At 41.4% G+C, this 11045-nt stretch overlaps 1 protein-coding gene across 1 annotated transcript in view; it reads left to right on the forward strand.

The window, feature by feature from the left end:
- The window catches only part of LOC111669233 (semaphorin-7A), a 40859-nt gene extending 33423 nt beyond the window's left edge, over positions 1 to 7436 (forward strand). Inside the window, exon 14 of the mRNA XM_023425506.2 lies at positions 2596 to 7436. Within this exon, the coding sequence (XP_023281274.1) occupies positions 2596 to 2942 (347 nt within the window). The 3' untranslated portion in view covers positions 2943 to 7436. The remainder of the gene's footprint in view (positions 1 to 2595) is intronic.
- The last annotated feature ends 3609 nt before the right edge of the window (positions 7437 to 11045 follow it).

Below are 11045 nucleotides of genomic sequence, written 5' to 3' on the forward strand. Positions count from 1 at the left end.
GCGATGGAGGTCCAGCGACTGCCGCTGGCTGACTGCGGTCGCTATGGCGACACATGCAGGGAGTGCATTCTTTCCCGGGATCCGTACTGCGGCTGGGACAGAGCCAGGAGGAAGTGCATCGCCATCCCGCCTGGATACAACGTCTCATCTGGGTACGATGATTAGATATGATGTCACCACTGCAGAGCTATTGGCTGTTTCCACATGGGCTGACAGGAGGGGGGGAGGAGCTCATTAGCAATGTCTAAAACTCAGTATCAGTGGTGAGCTGAAGCTTAAATCTGTAATTACAGAAATGAAATTTGCTTTAACTATGAAGAAACTGCGGTTTAAAGAAGAAGATGCATGTGGAGCTTTTGTTAAGCACTGACTGCAAATTTCTCATGTAGTAATTTGCTCTGGCTCTAATGGACATTGTGGATTTCCAATTTTAAGAAAGAACAGGAAAATTAATCTGTACTGTGTTGTAATAAGCCTCTGACTCAGTTTTCTCCTTTTCCCGCTCTCACATTCCTGAACGATTTAGTCCCTGTCTGTTTTAATTCGCAGTAGGTTAATGTGGCGACTCGCGAGCTATTTGTGAAGCTATATTCAACCCTGCTAATTTGTCCTCTCCATTATTTTCCAACAGGGCGCTCATTCAGAATCTGGACCATTCGAACTCCTCGGTTTGCGGGGAAGCTGCTGGTGAGCCCTTATCTGCTCTCTCCCACTCTCTCTGTATCTTAATTAACCAAAAATAGGAACCTTTCTGAGCAGCTAGAGTAAAAAGATGATTATCATATAATTGAGTGGAGTACAACAAGCCACAGGGAGATTTTTTTTCTTCTTTATGTTATGGCTTGCCCCGTTTCAAAGCTCAAAACCCAGTTATGACCTCGACTAATCATGACAATTACTCCCCTCTGAAGGGAAGGCTATCTTCTTTAGTGATCGTATTTTAACACTAGCATTTATGTCAGTGGTGCCACATGTCCTGTCTGAGGATCCAGGAACAAGTTTCGCTTTATTTCCCCAGAAAATAACACTCAGAGGCAATGAGAAGAAACCTGTTCCAGTCTTTTAATTGATATCTCACAGCAAAGGAATTAAAGGTTTACTTTTCACTGAACTTGGCAGGAAGGTTTTTCCAGCATCTTGGAGAACATTCCTCAGCTCTATTGTGGATGTAGTCTGTCTGGGAGTCCTCTGGCTCTTGGTGTGATCTCACACTGACACTGCCATCTGTTCGGGGACTCCTTCTCGTTCTTCTCATTGCTGTAAATAATTCTTTATGACTCTGGCTGCATGTTTGGGGTTGTTGTGCTGCTGCAGGATGAATCTGGCACCGATCAGAAGTGCCTAAGATGTTTGCACGGCGCTGTACATGTGATAACTTCAATGTACACAGTAGGGTCCAAAAGTCTCAGACCCTCAGAAACTTTCCCATTCAAGTGGATTATTCTTATTTGAACTCTTCAGAAATTCTTCAAGATAGAGAGGGAAGTCACTCTGAAGGATTCTGATTACTGTTACACCAGCTCTGACGGAGTGTATATGTCAATCCTGAACAGAGCTTTTTCTAACAAGGTTACTAGAAGGTGTGTAACTATGCAACCGATACAACCACCCACCATCCACAATCTCATGTCATGATACTGTAAGACGCCTGCGGTAAAAGTTATGCTAGTTTAATTAGCTTCAGATAGATACCACCCCCACCACCACCCCAGAAACAAATCGCAGGTATGAACCGAATCATGGTTCAACGACGACGTCTGAACCGAACTTTGGATTTGAAGTATAGTTATACCCTTAATTCAAAAGCTTCACAGGTCTGACGAGGTTAGTTCAAGCAGAGAGGTTTTATTTAGGACAGGTAGAGAACTGTTTCTATGTTTTGTTTCTTTCGATGTTATGATGTTGATCACATTCGGAGTTGACACACCAATTATTGTGTAATCATCAGAACACGGTCTACACAACTTATTACACAGTTAGTGAGGACATCATCCTTACGTTTCCTGGTGATGAGTTTTCCTTTGTCTATTTATTCCAGATAAGTTAAAAACCTTAAATACATCACCTCAGCTGCACTTTTTTCCCCTCATAAAGATCATTGTTGGATTAAGCTCTTAGAGGCCTCAAGGCCAAAAATGATCTCTGGGCCTCTATTGACCGCTTGGCACAGGGGACAGGTAATAATGCAGGTCCTGCCTTAAGGCCCTTATCATATCGGTTGATAATGCGCTTTAGTGCAGCATGGTCCTAGACAAATTTGCAATCAATCAAAAGAGTGTAAACCAATTGAAACATAATGAATATTGGGACTTCAGGGAGTTTGCGACCCTGAAGTAGTTGATCCTGAAGCCTGTTTCTCAGTTGTTAATCCAGCCTCGGAAAATATCTACAAAACCGAGATGTTCTGAGCAGAAAATATAAACATAGTCTGGATATGAGCTAAATCACTATAATGCTGTTACAGGGGTCAACGGAGAGCGGTACACTCAGCTTTTACTGTATATAGAGTCTCTGTAACAGCAGTTACTTTGACAACACCGCACATTTTACGTGATTCATTTTAGTATGAAAGTCTTCATTTCTTTTTCCCTGCAGCTCTGAAGCAGCGTCGAACGTCACCCAGAGAAGTGATGGTGCAGTCCAACACCTCCATCTTTCTCCCCTGCCCTGTGCGCTCCTTCCACGCCACCTACCGCTGGGAGAAGGATAACTGCTTCAAGAACTACCCCTGCCTCTTCGCCGGGGACTTCTGCGTCCTGGGGCCGATCGTCGACACGCCCCTCAAGGACGGCGTCTTCCGCTGCATGGCCACCGAGGACGGATTCAAGGTGGAGGTTATCTCCTTCAGGCTGGTGAACGACGGCAGGCTCCTGGCCGCCTCCCTGGCCTACACCTTGGGGCCGTCGCTCCTGCTCGCCGTGGCCACTCTGTGGCTCCATTAACTGCAGCTAACGCTAATGCTAACCCCTCATCCTTACTGGCTCCCAATGACAGGAAAGACGAGGAGCCGCTGTTAGGAGGTTAGGTTCGCAGAGCATTGAAGTACATGGTTGGGTTGTACAGTGCCAATTCATCTTTTTTCAATTTTTAGAGAGAGTCCAGCAAATGTCAGTGAATGATTTTAACATAAAGCAACATTCAGTATCTGCAGCTGCAGCGGTCTTAACAAGAGCAGAACTGAAAAATACATACGTTATTTTAATCAAACTAAAGTGACTAGGAGTTACTGTCCATGAATTAACATATCTTGCGAGTTTGAACTCGATTCAACCATAATTAGGTGCTTTGCAAACCTTTCCTCTCTGACTCCAAAAGATAAACATATCCAATGAGTTGGGCAAAAAAAACCACCAATACCAGGCCAATTCTTTTTACCATTTCTCTACTTCTTTTAAAACTGACTTGATTGTGCTTATTTGTGAATACGTAAACCTTTAATACCACTCCTCCATCTTCATCGTTCACCTTGTTAAACTTTGTTGGTATAGCTCATTAGTACTAAGAAAAAAAAATGTCTGGTATTGAGATTTAAAAAGCCTTAACACTTCTGGGACATAAACTCCTAAGCACAATTTTGCAGTCGAGGCAGAATACTGCAGACTCGGGTGGACTTGGCGCTATAATTAGTGCAGCTGAGTCTGAGAACATCACTGGGAGGAAGTGTCAGCTTTTTGACAGGAAGTAGGCGGATGGGCAAGAGCTCATCCTCGAACATCACTGTGTCTCAGCACCTCCTCCTCAGACGAGGCAGTTTCTTGCATCTTTTTATCAGATGGTATCAGACGTTGTTAGGCCTTGTTCACAGCTTTGTCCGTTGTTGTTGTTTTTTTTTTTCCTTAATACACACCATCGTCTTTCCTTCCTCCCCAAATCATCAGAGCAAAACACTCACTTTTACCGGGTGTGAAAAACACAACATCGCCCACAACTTCTTTGGACAAAAAGTTAGTTAATGTTAGGCGTCACCGCCCTCAGAATCTTAAACATAAAACCATCAGAAACTTATATTATTCTCTTTAAATCTAGATGAAAGTTTAAATCTGTTCTGGTTCTTTTATTGTGGAGGGACGGTGGTAACAAGCATTGATTACTTTTCTTATTCTGGGTACATGGTCATGTTTTTTGGGGAAGAGAGCGGACAGCAACAAAGATTTGCTGCGAATGACACCCGATTGCTGTCAAACCCAACAATGCATAAAGATGTGAACAAGGTGTTACGCTATAGCAGTTTCAATTAACACATACTTACATCGTCACGGGGAGCAGATGAAGCTAAATGGAATCGCATAGTAGAGTTGCATTTCATAGTTTGCCAGGAGAAAGAAAAGAAAAAAGAAAAGAAAAAAAAGGCTTGTAATTAGGTCCGTGAAGTATGTTCTGTATTTTATTGCTCTGCAGATGCTGATTTCTACCATTGCTGCCTACGTTCGTGACGGTTTGTCTTGATGGTTTGGGTTTTTAATGCCATAGTTAGAACGTGATATGTAACCACTGACTGCTTTGCATCTTCCCCCCACCCCCCACCCCCCAGGGACATCAGTGCAAATAGACAAGAAAGTGTTTTGTTTTTCTTCTTTTTCATACTTGTGTCTTTACGCTGTGAAACAAACGGACAGATTTTCCAACGAGATGCTTCACTGATGTACAGCAGCAACCACAACCGGCGGCGAGGGGCAGAGGCTTCACGCAACAAACGCGCCCGCGGCCTCTTCTTTTAACCTCTGCTCTGATCGCACTAAACGTTTTTAAGTGGACACTTTAAAGCTGAATGTAAAAAATTGGAACGAAATGGTGAATGTAGCTGCAGCTGAACATTATTGAAATGCCAAAAATGATGCCAAACCTTATGAATACTGATCAGCTGACTGAGGAAGTAGGCTTGTGCGGTGATGAATTATGCAACGGATTAGCATGTTCCTCCCGAGCTTTGAGAATTACCATTCAGTAATGTTACATAAATCTGTCCATGCCCAGCCTTCCACAGTGGCAGAAATGTCATTAATAACTAATTAGACAATGGAGCCGGTTCGTCATGCACCACATTTAAAGAATTTATTTAAGGGCCGTCAGGGAAACGAGCAGCGAGCGTTTTTCTCAGCTGTGAGAATCTCAAGGCGGCGGCGGCGGCGGCGGTGGCGGCGTCGTGTTTCTCACTCAGCTCGGTTGTGTGTTGCTGCTCGGGGGATCTGCTTGCTTTCTGCATTGCACTGATTTGGCTACTGACTGTGCCAAAAAAAAAGAAAAAACAACAAGAAAAACAAAGCTATGTTGAACCACCTCATTCGCCCGCCGCTTATTGCTTGCTCCTATGTTTATTTGCAAAATCCCTCGTTCCTTACCTTGCATAATATTTTGTGCCAGATCAACCCTGAGCGCGTGTTTTTTCCTCAGAACCAAACTCACAAACACAAACCTTCTGCAGCTCTAAACATGCATATTAATCATCTTTGTGTCTCTGTGTCGCCACCGGGGCGGGAAATTAACACCAGCCACCAGCCAAGTGCTGGTAAACATTTAGCAGAGGCTGTTCATGAACTCCATTCTGCAGGAGACTTTTGGCAGGAGACTAACTCGACATACACAGACGAGCTCCGAGGCTTTTTCCTCTGTAACCTCCTTTATACTGTAACTGTAACTGCTGTGTATGTGTCGTGATTGGACTTGGAGAGCTGTTACCACGAGCCGCTGTTAGAAAACAAGCCTATGCTATTCCAATGAGGCAAACAAACCAGGGATCATAAGCTTCTTTACTGTCCCAAGTCCATACTAGATAAATACACCTATTGTATTTAAGTTCTCCTAACAGGTGGTGTCTTGCGGTAATGCAGATAATCACAGTGGATGGTTGGTGGATGACATGCAGTACAGAGCATACAGCTTGGAGCTGGTAGACCATGGATCATGTCTCATTTCCTGCCACTGACGCTGGTTTATTTGAACCATTTCCACAACATTAAACGTGAAGGGAATTGTTTTTGAATCATACATAATTGATTAAGAACTGGACTTAAAGTAAAGTATTGAGCAGCACTATCGGGGTGGAGGAGGAAATGCTCAACTCCTTTGGCTTAGTACAAGAAATTCTAAAAAGTGCTGCGTTCAAATCTTTATTTAATTATGAAAACATAAACAAGTATGATCAGATGCGTTAAATATTGTAAATTATGTGTCATTAATATGTTTAATATTTGATGCAGTCAGCAATATTTAAACAAATTTAAAACAAGTGTGTGTGTTATGTGAGTAATCGTAATCTGCTTAATTAGTTGTAACTCCAGACATCAGATAAATATAAAGTAGTAAAAATAAATGTTGAGTGAGAATGATTAAATGTACTGTCGCATTTTTGGCACGAAAAGTAATGTTCTTGACCACATGTACGAATAACAGAATGTGCCAGTGGATGTCAGAACTACCTCTAATGTCAAATTTGAAAACTTTTAGTTTTGATTTATTAGTTATTTCATTAATATTTTTACATTCACATGCACCTTGTCCATTTGGCAGACATCCAAAGCAATGTACAAGCAGAGCAGAAACGTTTTCCAGGATCTACAACCATCCACAAGCGTTTTTACAGTTTTATTTTCGTGCTTTATATTGCACATTTTTCTCCGACAGCCCTGAACAGGTCAGGGCTGTAGTGTGGATTTGGGACACGGGGCTTGTTTTCCTCGGCATTAGAGATGACCTGAGTATTAAACCTGGTCGCCGACGTGTTGCTGTGCAGAGCTGATTGTATTTTCCCCCTTCCCTCATGAGGAGCTCTGGTCCTCAGGGAGGTGGTGGAATTAGGCTTTCATCATCATCCTCATCATCATCATCATCCTTAACTCAACAGGGCTTTGCTTTAATATCCACACTCACTCTTACGGTCGACGTGTGGAATTAAAATTGAAAGCATTTACCAACACTCGCCGTCCTCAAACCGCTTCTCCCCTCTGTTCGAGTCCTTGCTTTGATATGGATATTCACACGGCTGCTGCATCGACATTGAGTTATCGCTTATTCACATCCGTCATCGTCAGCCAGTCTGATAGAGGGTAATCTCCTTCAAAGCAAGCTCTTGATTTGCCTTCAGGAAACCGTTTTGGTGGATCACGCTATCTGCTAGAAATGAATCGACGTCGACTGAAGCGGGTTGCTGTTTTGTTTGCTCTGGGGTTTTGAGTGTCAAGTACTGTACATGATGTGTGCCCACTATTCTGTGTCTTGATATATATAATTTTAAAATTAACATGCCAAACTCTATTATTAAAAAAAAAAAAAAGAGATTTATATTGGTGCAATGCCAGTCTAATGCCATCTCATAACATGTATTTTTAAATAACAGATATCTATAGTGCAATAGATATTCATGTAACAAATCCATATTGACATGTGTTTCCCTGAACATGTGCGGTGAAAATTAATAAAATGTAAGTATAAAGGAAGAATGTTTTGTCTTTATTTGATTTAATTTCAACAATTAACCATTCATAATGAAGTATTCAAGTGTTCCAAATGGGAATTTCAGTGGATAATTAATGGATAGATTAATGGGTTGTAATATATTAAGGTTTAAATAGATACTCTACATATGTTAAGGGCTTTTTTAAAGGATAATAATAAAGTCATCCCTTAACTTACGCCTTACACGAACCTCAATTTTATTTTTTACAAATTTCATAAAGAAACCCTTTAAAAAAACATTAAAATGCTACAATCCATAATTGTATCCATCAATTTTTCCCATTTCTGGTGTAACATATTACATATTATATTCAGACCCTGAATAGAAACCAAAATCTTAGCAACACAAACACTGATAATTAATAAATGTGTCCAATATTTCAAATTAAAGTATCCCTACAGTTAATGGATGACATTTTAATTGTTTTTTAAAAAAAATAACAGACAAATAAAGGGATCTCTTGCTACCACAAACATGACTTTGATGAATGTGCTCATCATTTATGGAAGACCACAAGTGTAACGGAAATAATAATGAAGCATTTCATTAATTAATAACTAATTGTACAATAAGAAAAAAAAACAGGTGCTGGTCAATTTGTTTACCAATTAATTTATGAATCCATAAATAAATTATTTAAATGATTTGTTATTTGATATTTTAATGGGCAAGTTGGAATTATAAAAAATTATTTAGAAATAAATGTATGTATGTATGTAAATGTAAATATCTATAAATGTTTTTTTGTAATTTAGTCTATTTATTTATAGATTCATAGATAAATTTGTAAACAATTATATTAATGCCTATTTTAATTTTACAATTAGTTATTAAATAATGAAATGTTTTATTACTATTTCCGTGACGCTTGTGGTCCTCCATACACATTGTGTCAGGGGTGAATGAAGAATTAATTTGTGGTGTTTTGATGTTTTATAGTGCAGAGACAGATGCCTGTGTGACGTCTATGGATAGAAATTATTTTACATGACTTCCTGTATGTTCATTTAGCTGCTTTTTATTAATCGCTTTTACTTTTTAAAGTTTTCAAGTTGTTTAAATGATAAAGAAGGTGCATGTAGACTTTTACACAAACAGATTATAAAATGGTTTCCACTCAGTTGGAGGTGCCTCTCAAGACAATCAGGTTTCATCACCATCTGCTGGACACTGTTTGGTGTATTGACAGGAATATTGCAAAGGATAATAATAAAGGCTATTGAGTGTGTCACATCCACTGAGTCATAAATCCAGTCTCCACTGGTTCTGTCTTCATTCATCCTCCACGCCAGGTTGAATCTTAAGGTTACTTCCATGTTGTTGCAGCCATTCTCCTCTATTACCGATCAATGGCTACGTATGAGTTTAGAGCCACCACTCAACTCCACCAATGAGCCCTACTGTAACATTGGTGTCAAACCTGTCTGCTGCAATAATCAGAGATGATGTAACACTAGCCAGCGGCAGACTATATAATATAACTTGAAAAGGAAAAACCAGCACTTTCAGCTTTGATGAATGTTTTATAGCTGAAACATCCATTTACGTCTGAGGGAAAAGTATTCGACTGCAGCTTTAACTCCAGATTTCAGAATTAAATGAACTACAGTATATGCATCAGATGAAGGAGTGAAGTCTGTGGCATGCACGCTAATGAGGTCTGTCAAGGAAGATGAATTTTCATACTTGTGTAAGACTTGTCAGTACCACCTTTTAATGGCTTCCCTAATGGCTGCAACGGAAGAAATTATACAAAAGTTGAGTAAAGAGCTAAACCTCTGAGATACAATGGTTCAGCTCTTTACTCAACTATTTGTGTGAATTCCACCTTTGGTTTCACAGCGTGGGTGGACATGAATGAACAATGTGTTCACCGGAGGGGGAGATTTCTCAGCAGTGGCCTCCGAGTTCTGCATGCTTGACTTTGAAAAGATATGCCCTGGACACTGCATTCAGGCTGAAAAGAAATATTCTATAAACTCCTCTGTAGCGTTGTAAAAAAGAAAGCAGCAGTTACAACTTCTACCGACCTGAAATACCAGGGCAAGGACACGAGAAGGTTCTGGAGCTCAGTCAGCACAGGCCAGCACAAGAATCAGGCCACTGGACAAAATTACCACATACACAGACGCAAAACTAACTGGCCCTTAATCAGATAGCATGACACGGCATCATGAGCTGAGGAAAACCCGTGACTAAACACAGACTCTATGAACGTGGCAGGCAGACACAAGTACAGCTGGCAGTGTTTACACAGAAGGTGAAAACACAGCTGACTCAGAGGTAGCTCCCAGAGCCTTGGCAATGTCAAAGTAAAAGCAATGCATTCTGGGGGGGAGAAAAAAAAAATCTGCAGTCAGATGAGTCATAGGTATAACAGGAGGTATGACAATGAAAAAAGTAAATGAGTCAATCACCGAGACAAACAACATCATTAGAGAAAGCTTGATTAGGCTCAATGAGTGGAGTGAATCCTACTGACTTGTCCTGTGGCGCCTCCAGCAGGTTTCAATATTCACTTATGGCTGGACATCTATACTGGACGGACATTCATGGTTCCCGGAGGATGGAGCCTGAATACTGTGCTGACAATCTCCTTTAGCACGTGACGTTCAGTGGATGGGCTGCCGTGACATTTGGTGTGGACATGATGATGTTCCCCTCAGGGTGACTTGTAACGATTCCTTAGCTTTTCCTCTGAAACCATCATCATCTATTTAGTAAGTGCAAGAAGATCAAGTTAAGAAGTGAACTGAAAGTGAACACTTAGTGCTTAGTTAGGGGTGTTAGGGGTGTTAGAGGTGTTAGAGGTGTTTCGGAGAGGAGGTGATCTCAGAAGAGTTGTGACGTCCCTGCTCTGATAGCGTTCGGTAGCTTGTTCCACCATCAGGGAACCACAGACCAGAACAGTCTGGACTGAGTCTGTCTTGTGTGCAGGGATGGCGATGCCAGATGACATTCTTTGGAGGAAGACAGTGGCTGAGAAGGAGCGTAAGGCTGTATGACTGAGTTCAAGTAGATGGGTGGAGACGCAGGTCGATGAGTAGCGGAGTGACAACATCGACGACCAGACGTGCCGCTGCATTCTGGTCCATCTGTAAGGGTTTCGCTGTGCACGAAGGACGGCCCGGCAGAAGAGCATTGAAGTAATCGAGATGAGAGATAACCATGGACCAAGAGCTGGGTGGCGTACTGAGTCAGGTAAGGCCTGATTCTTCTGATGTTGTATAGAGCTACGCGGCACGACCAGGAGACGGATGCAACACGAGTGTGACTCTGTATTTTTATTCTCACTGTTTCCCAACACTTTCCTGTCTAGCAACTCTTATTTCCTCACAGGCTCACGACGGTGGCACAGGGAGCCAAATCCTCCTTTGCAATTAATTCGGCACCTCCATTCTTCTGCAGTTATCAGGGACGTACACACAGGAAAACAAGGACTGTCGCTCCAGAGGAGAAGTTCATATGTCAATCTTCTCAGTGGTTTTGCTGGCAGACGCACAGACACAGAAATAGATTTTAACCAATGCCCAGAAAATAAATTAAACCATTTTCCACTGCAATTGTTTCCATATGTCACACTGAGGAGTGA

This window comes from Seriola lalandi, unplaced genomic scaffold (genome assembly GCF_002814215.2).
Source record: "Seriola lalandi dorsalis isolate HSWRI2012SDOR001 ecotype SW California unplaced genomic scaffold, Sedor1 jcf7180002054782, whole genome shotgun sequence".
Taxonomy (NCBI): Eukaryota; Metazoa; Chordata; class Actinopteri; order Carangiformes; family Carangidae; genus Seriola; species Seriola lalandi.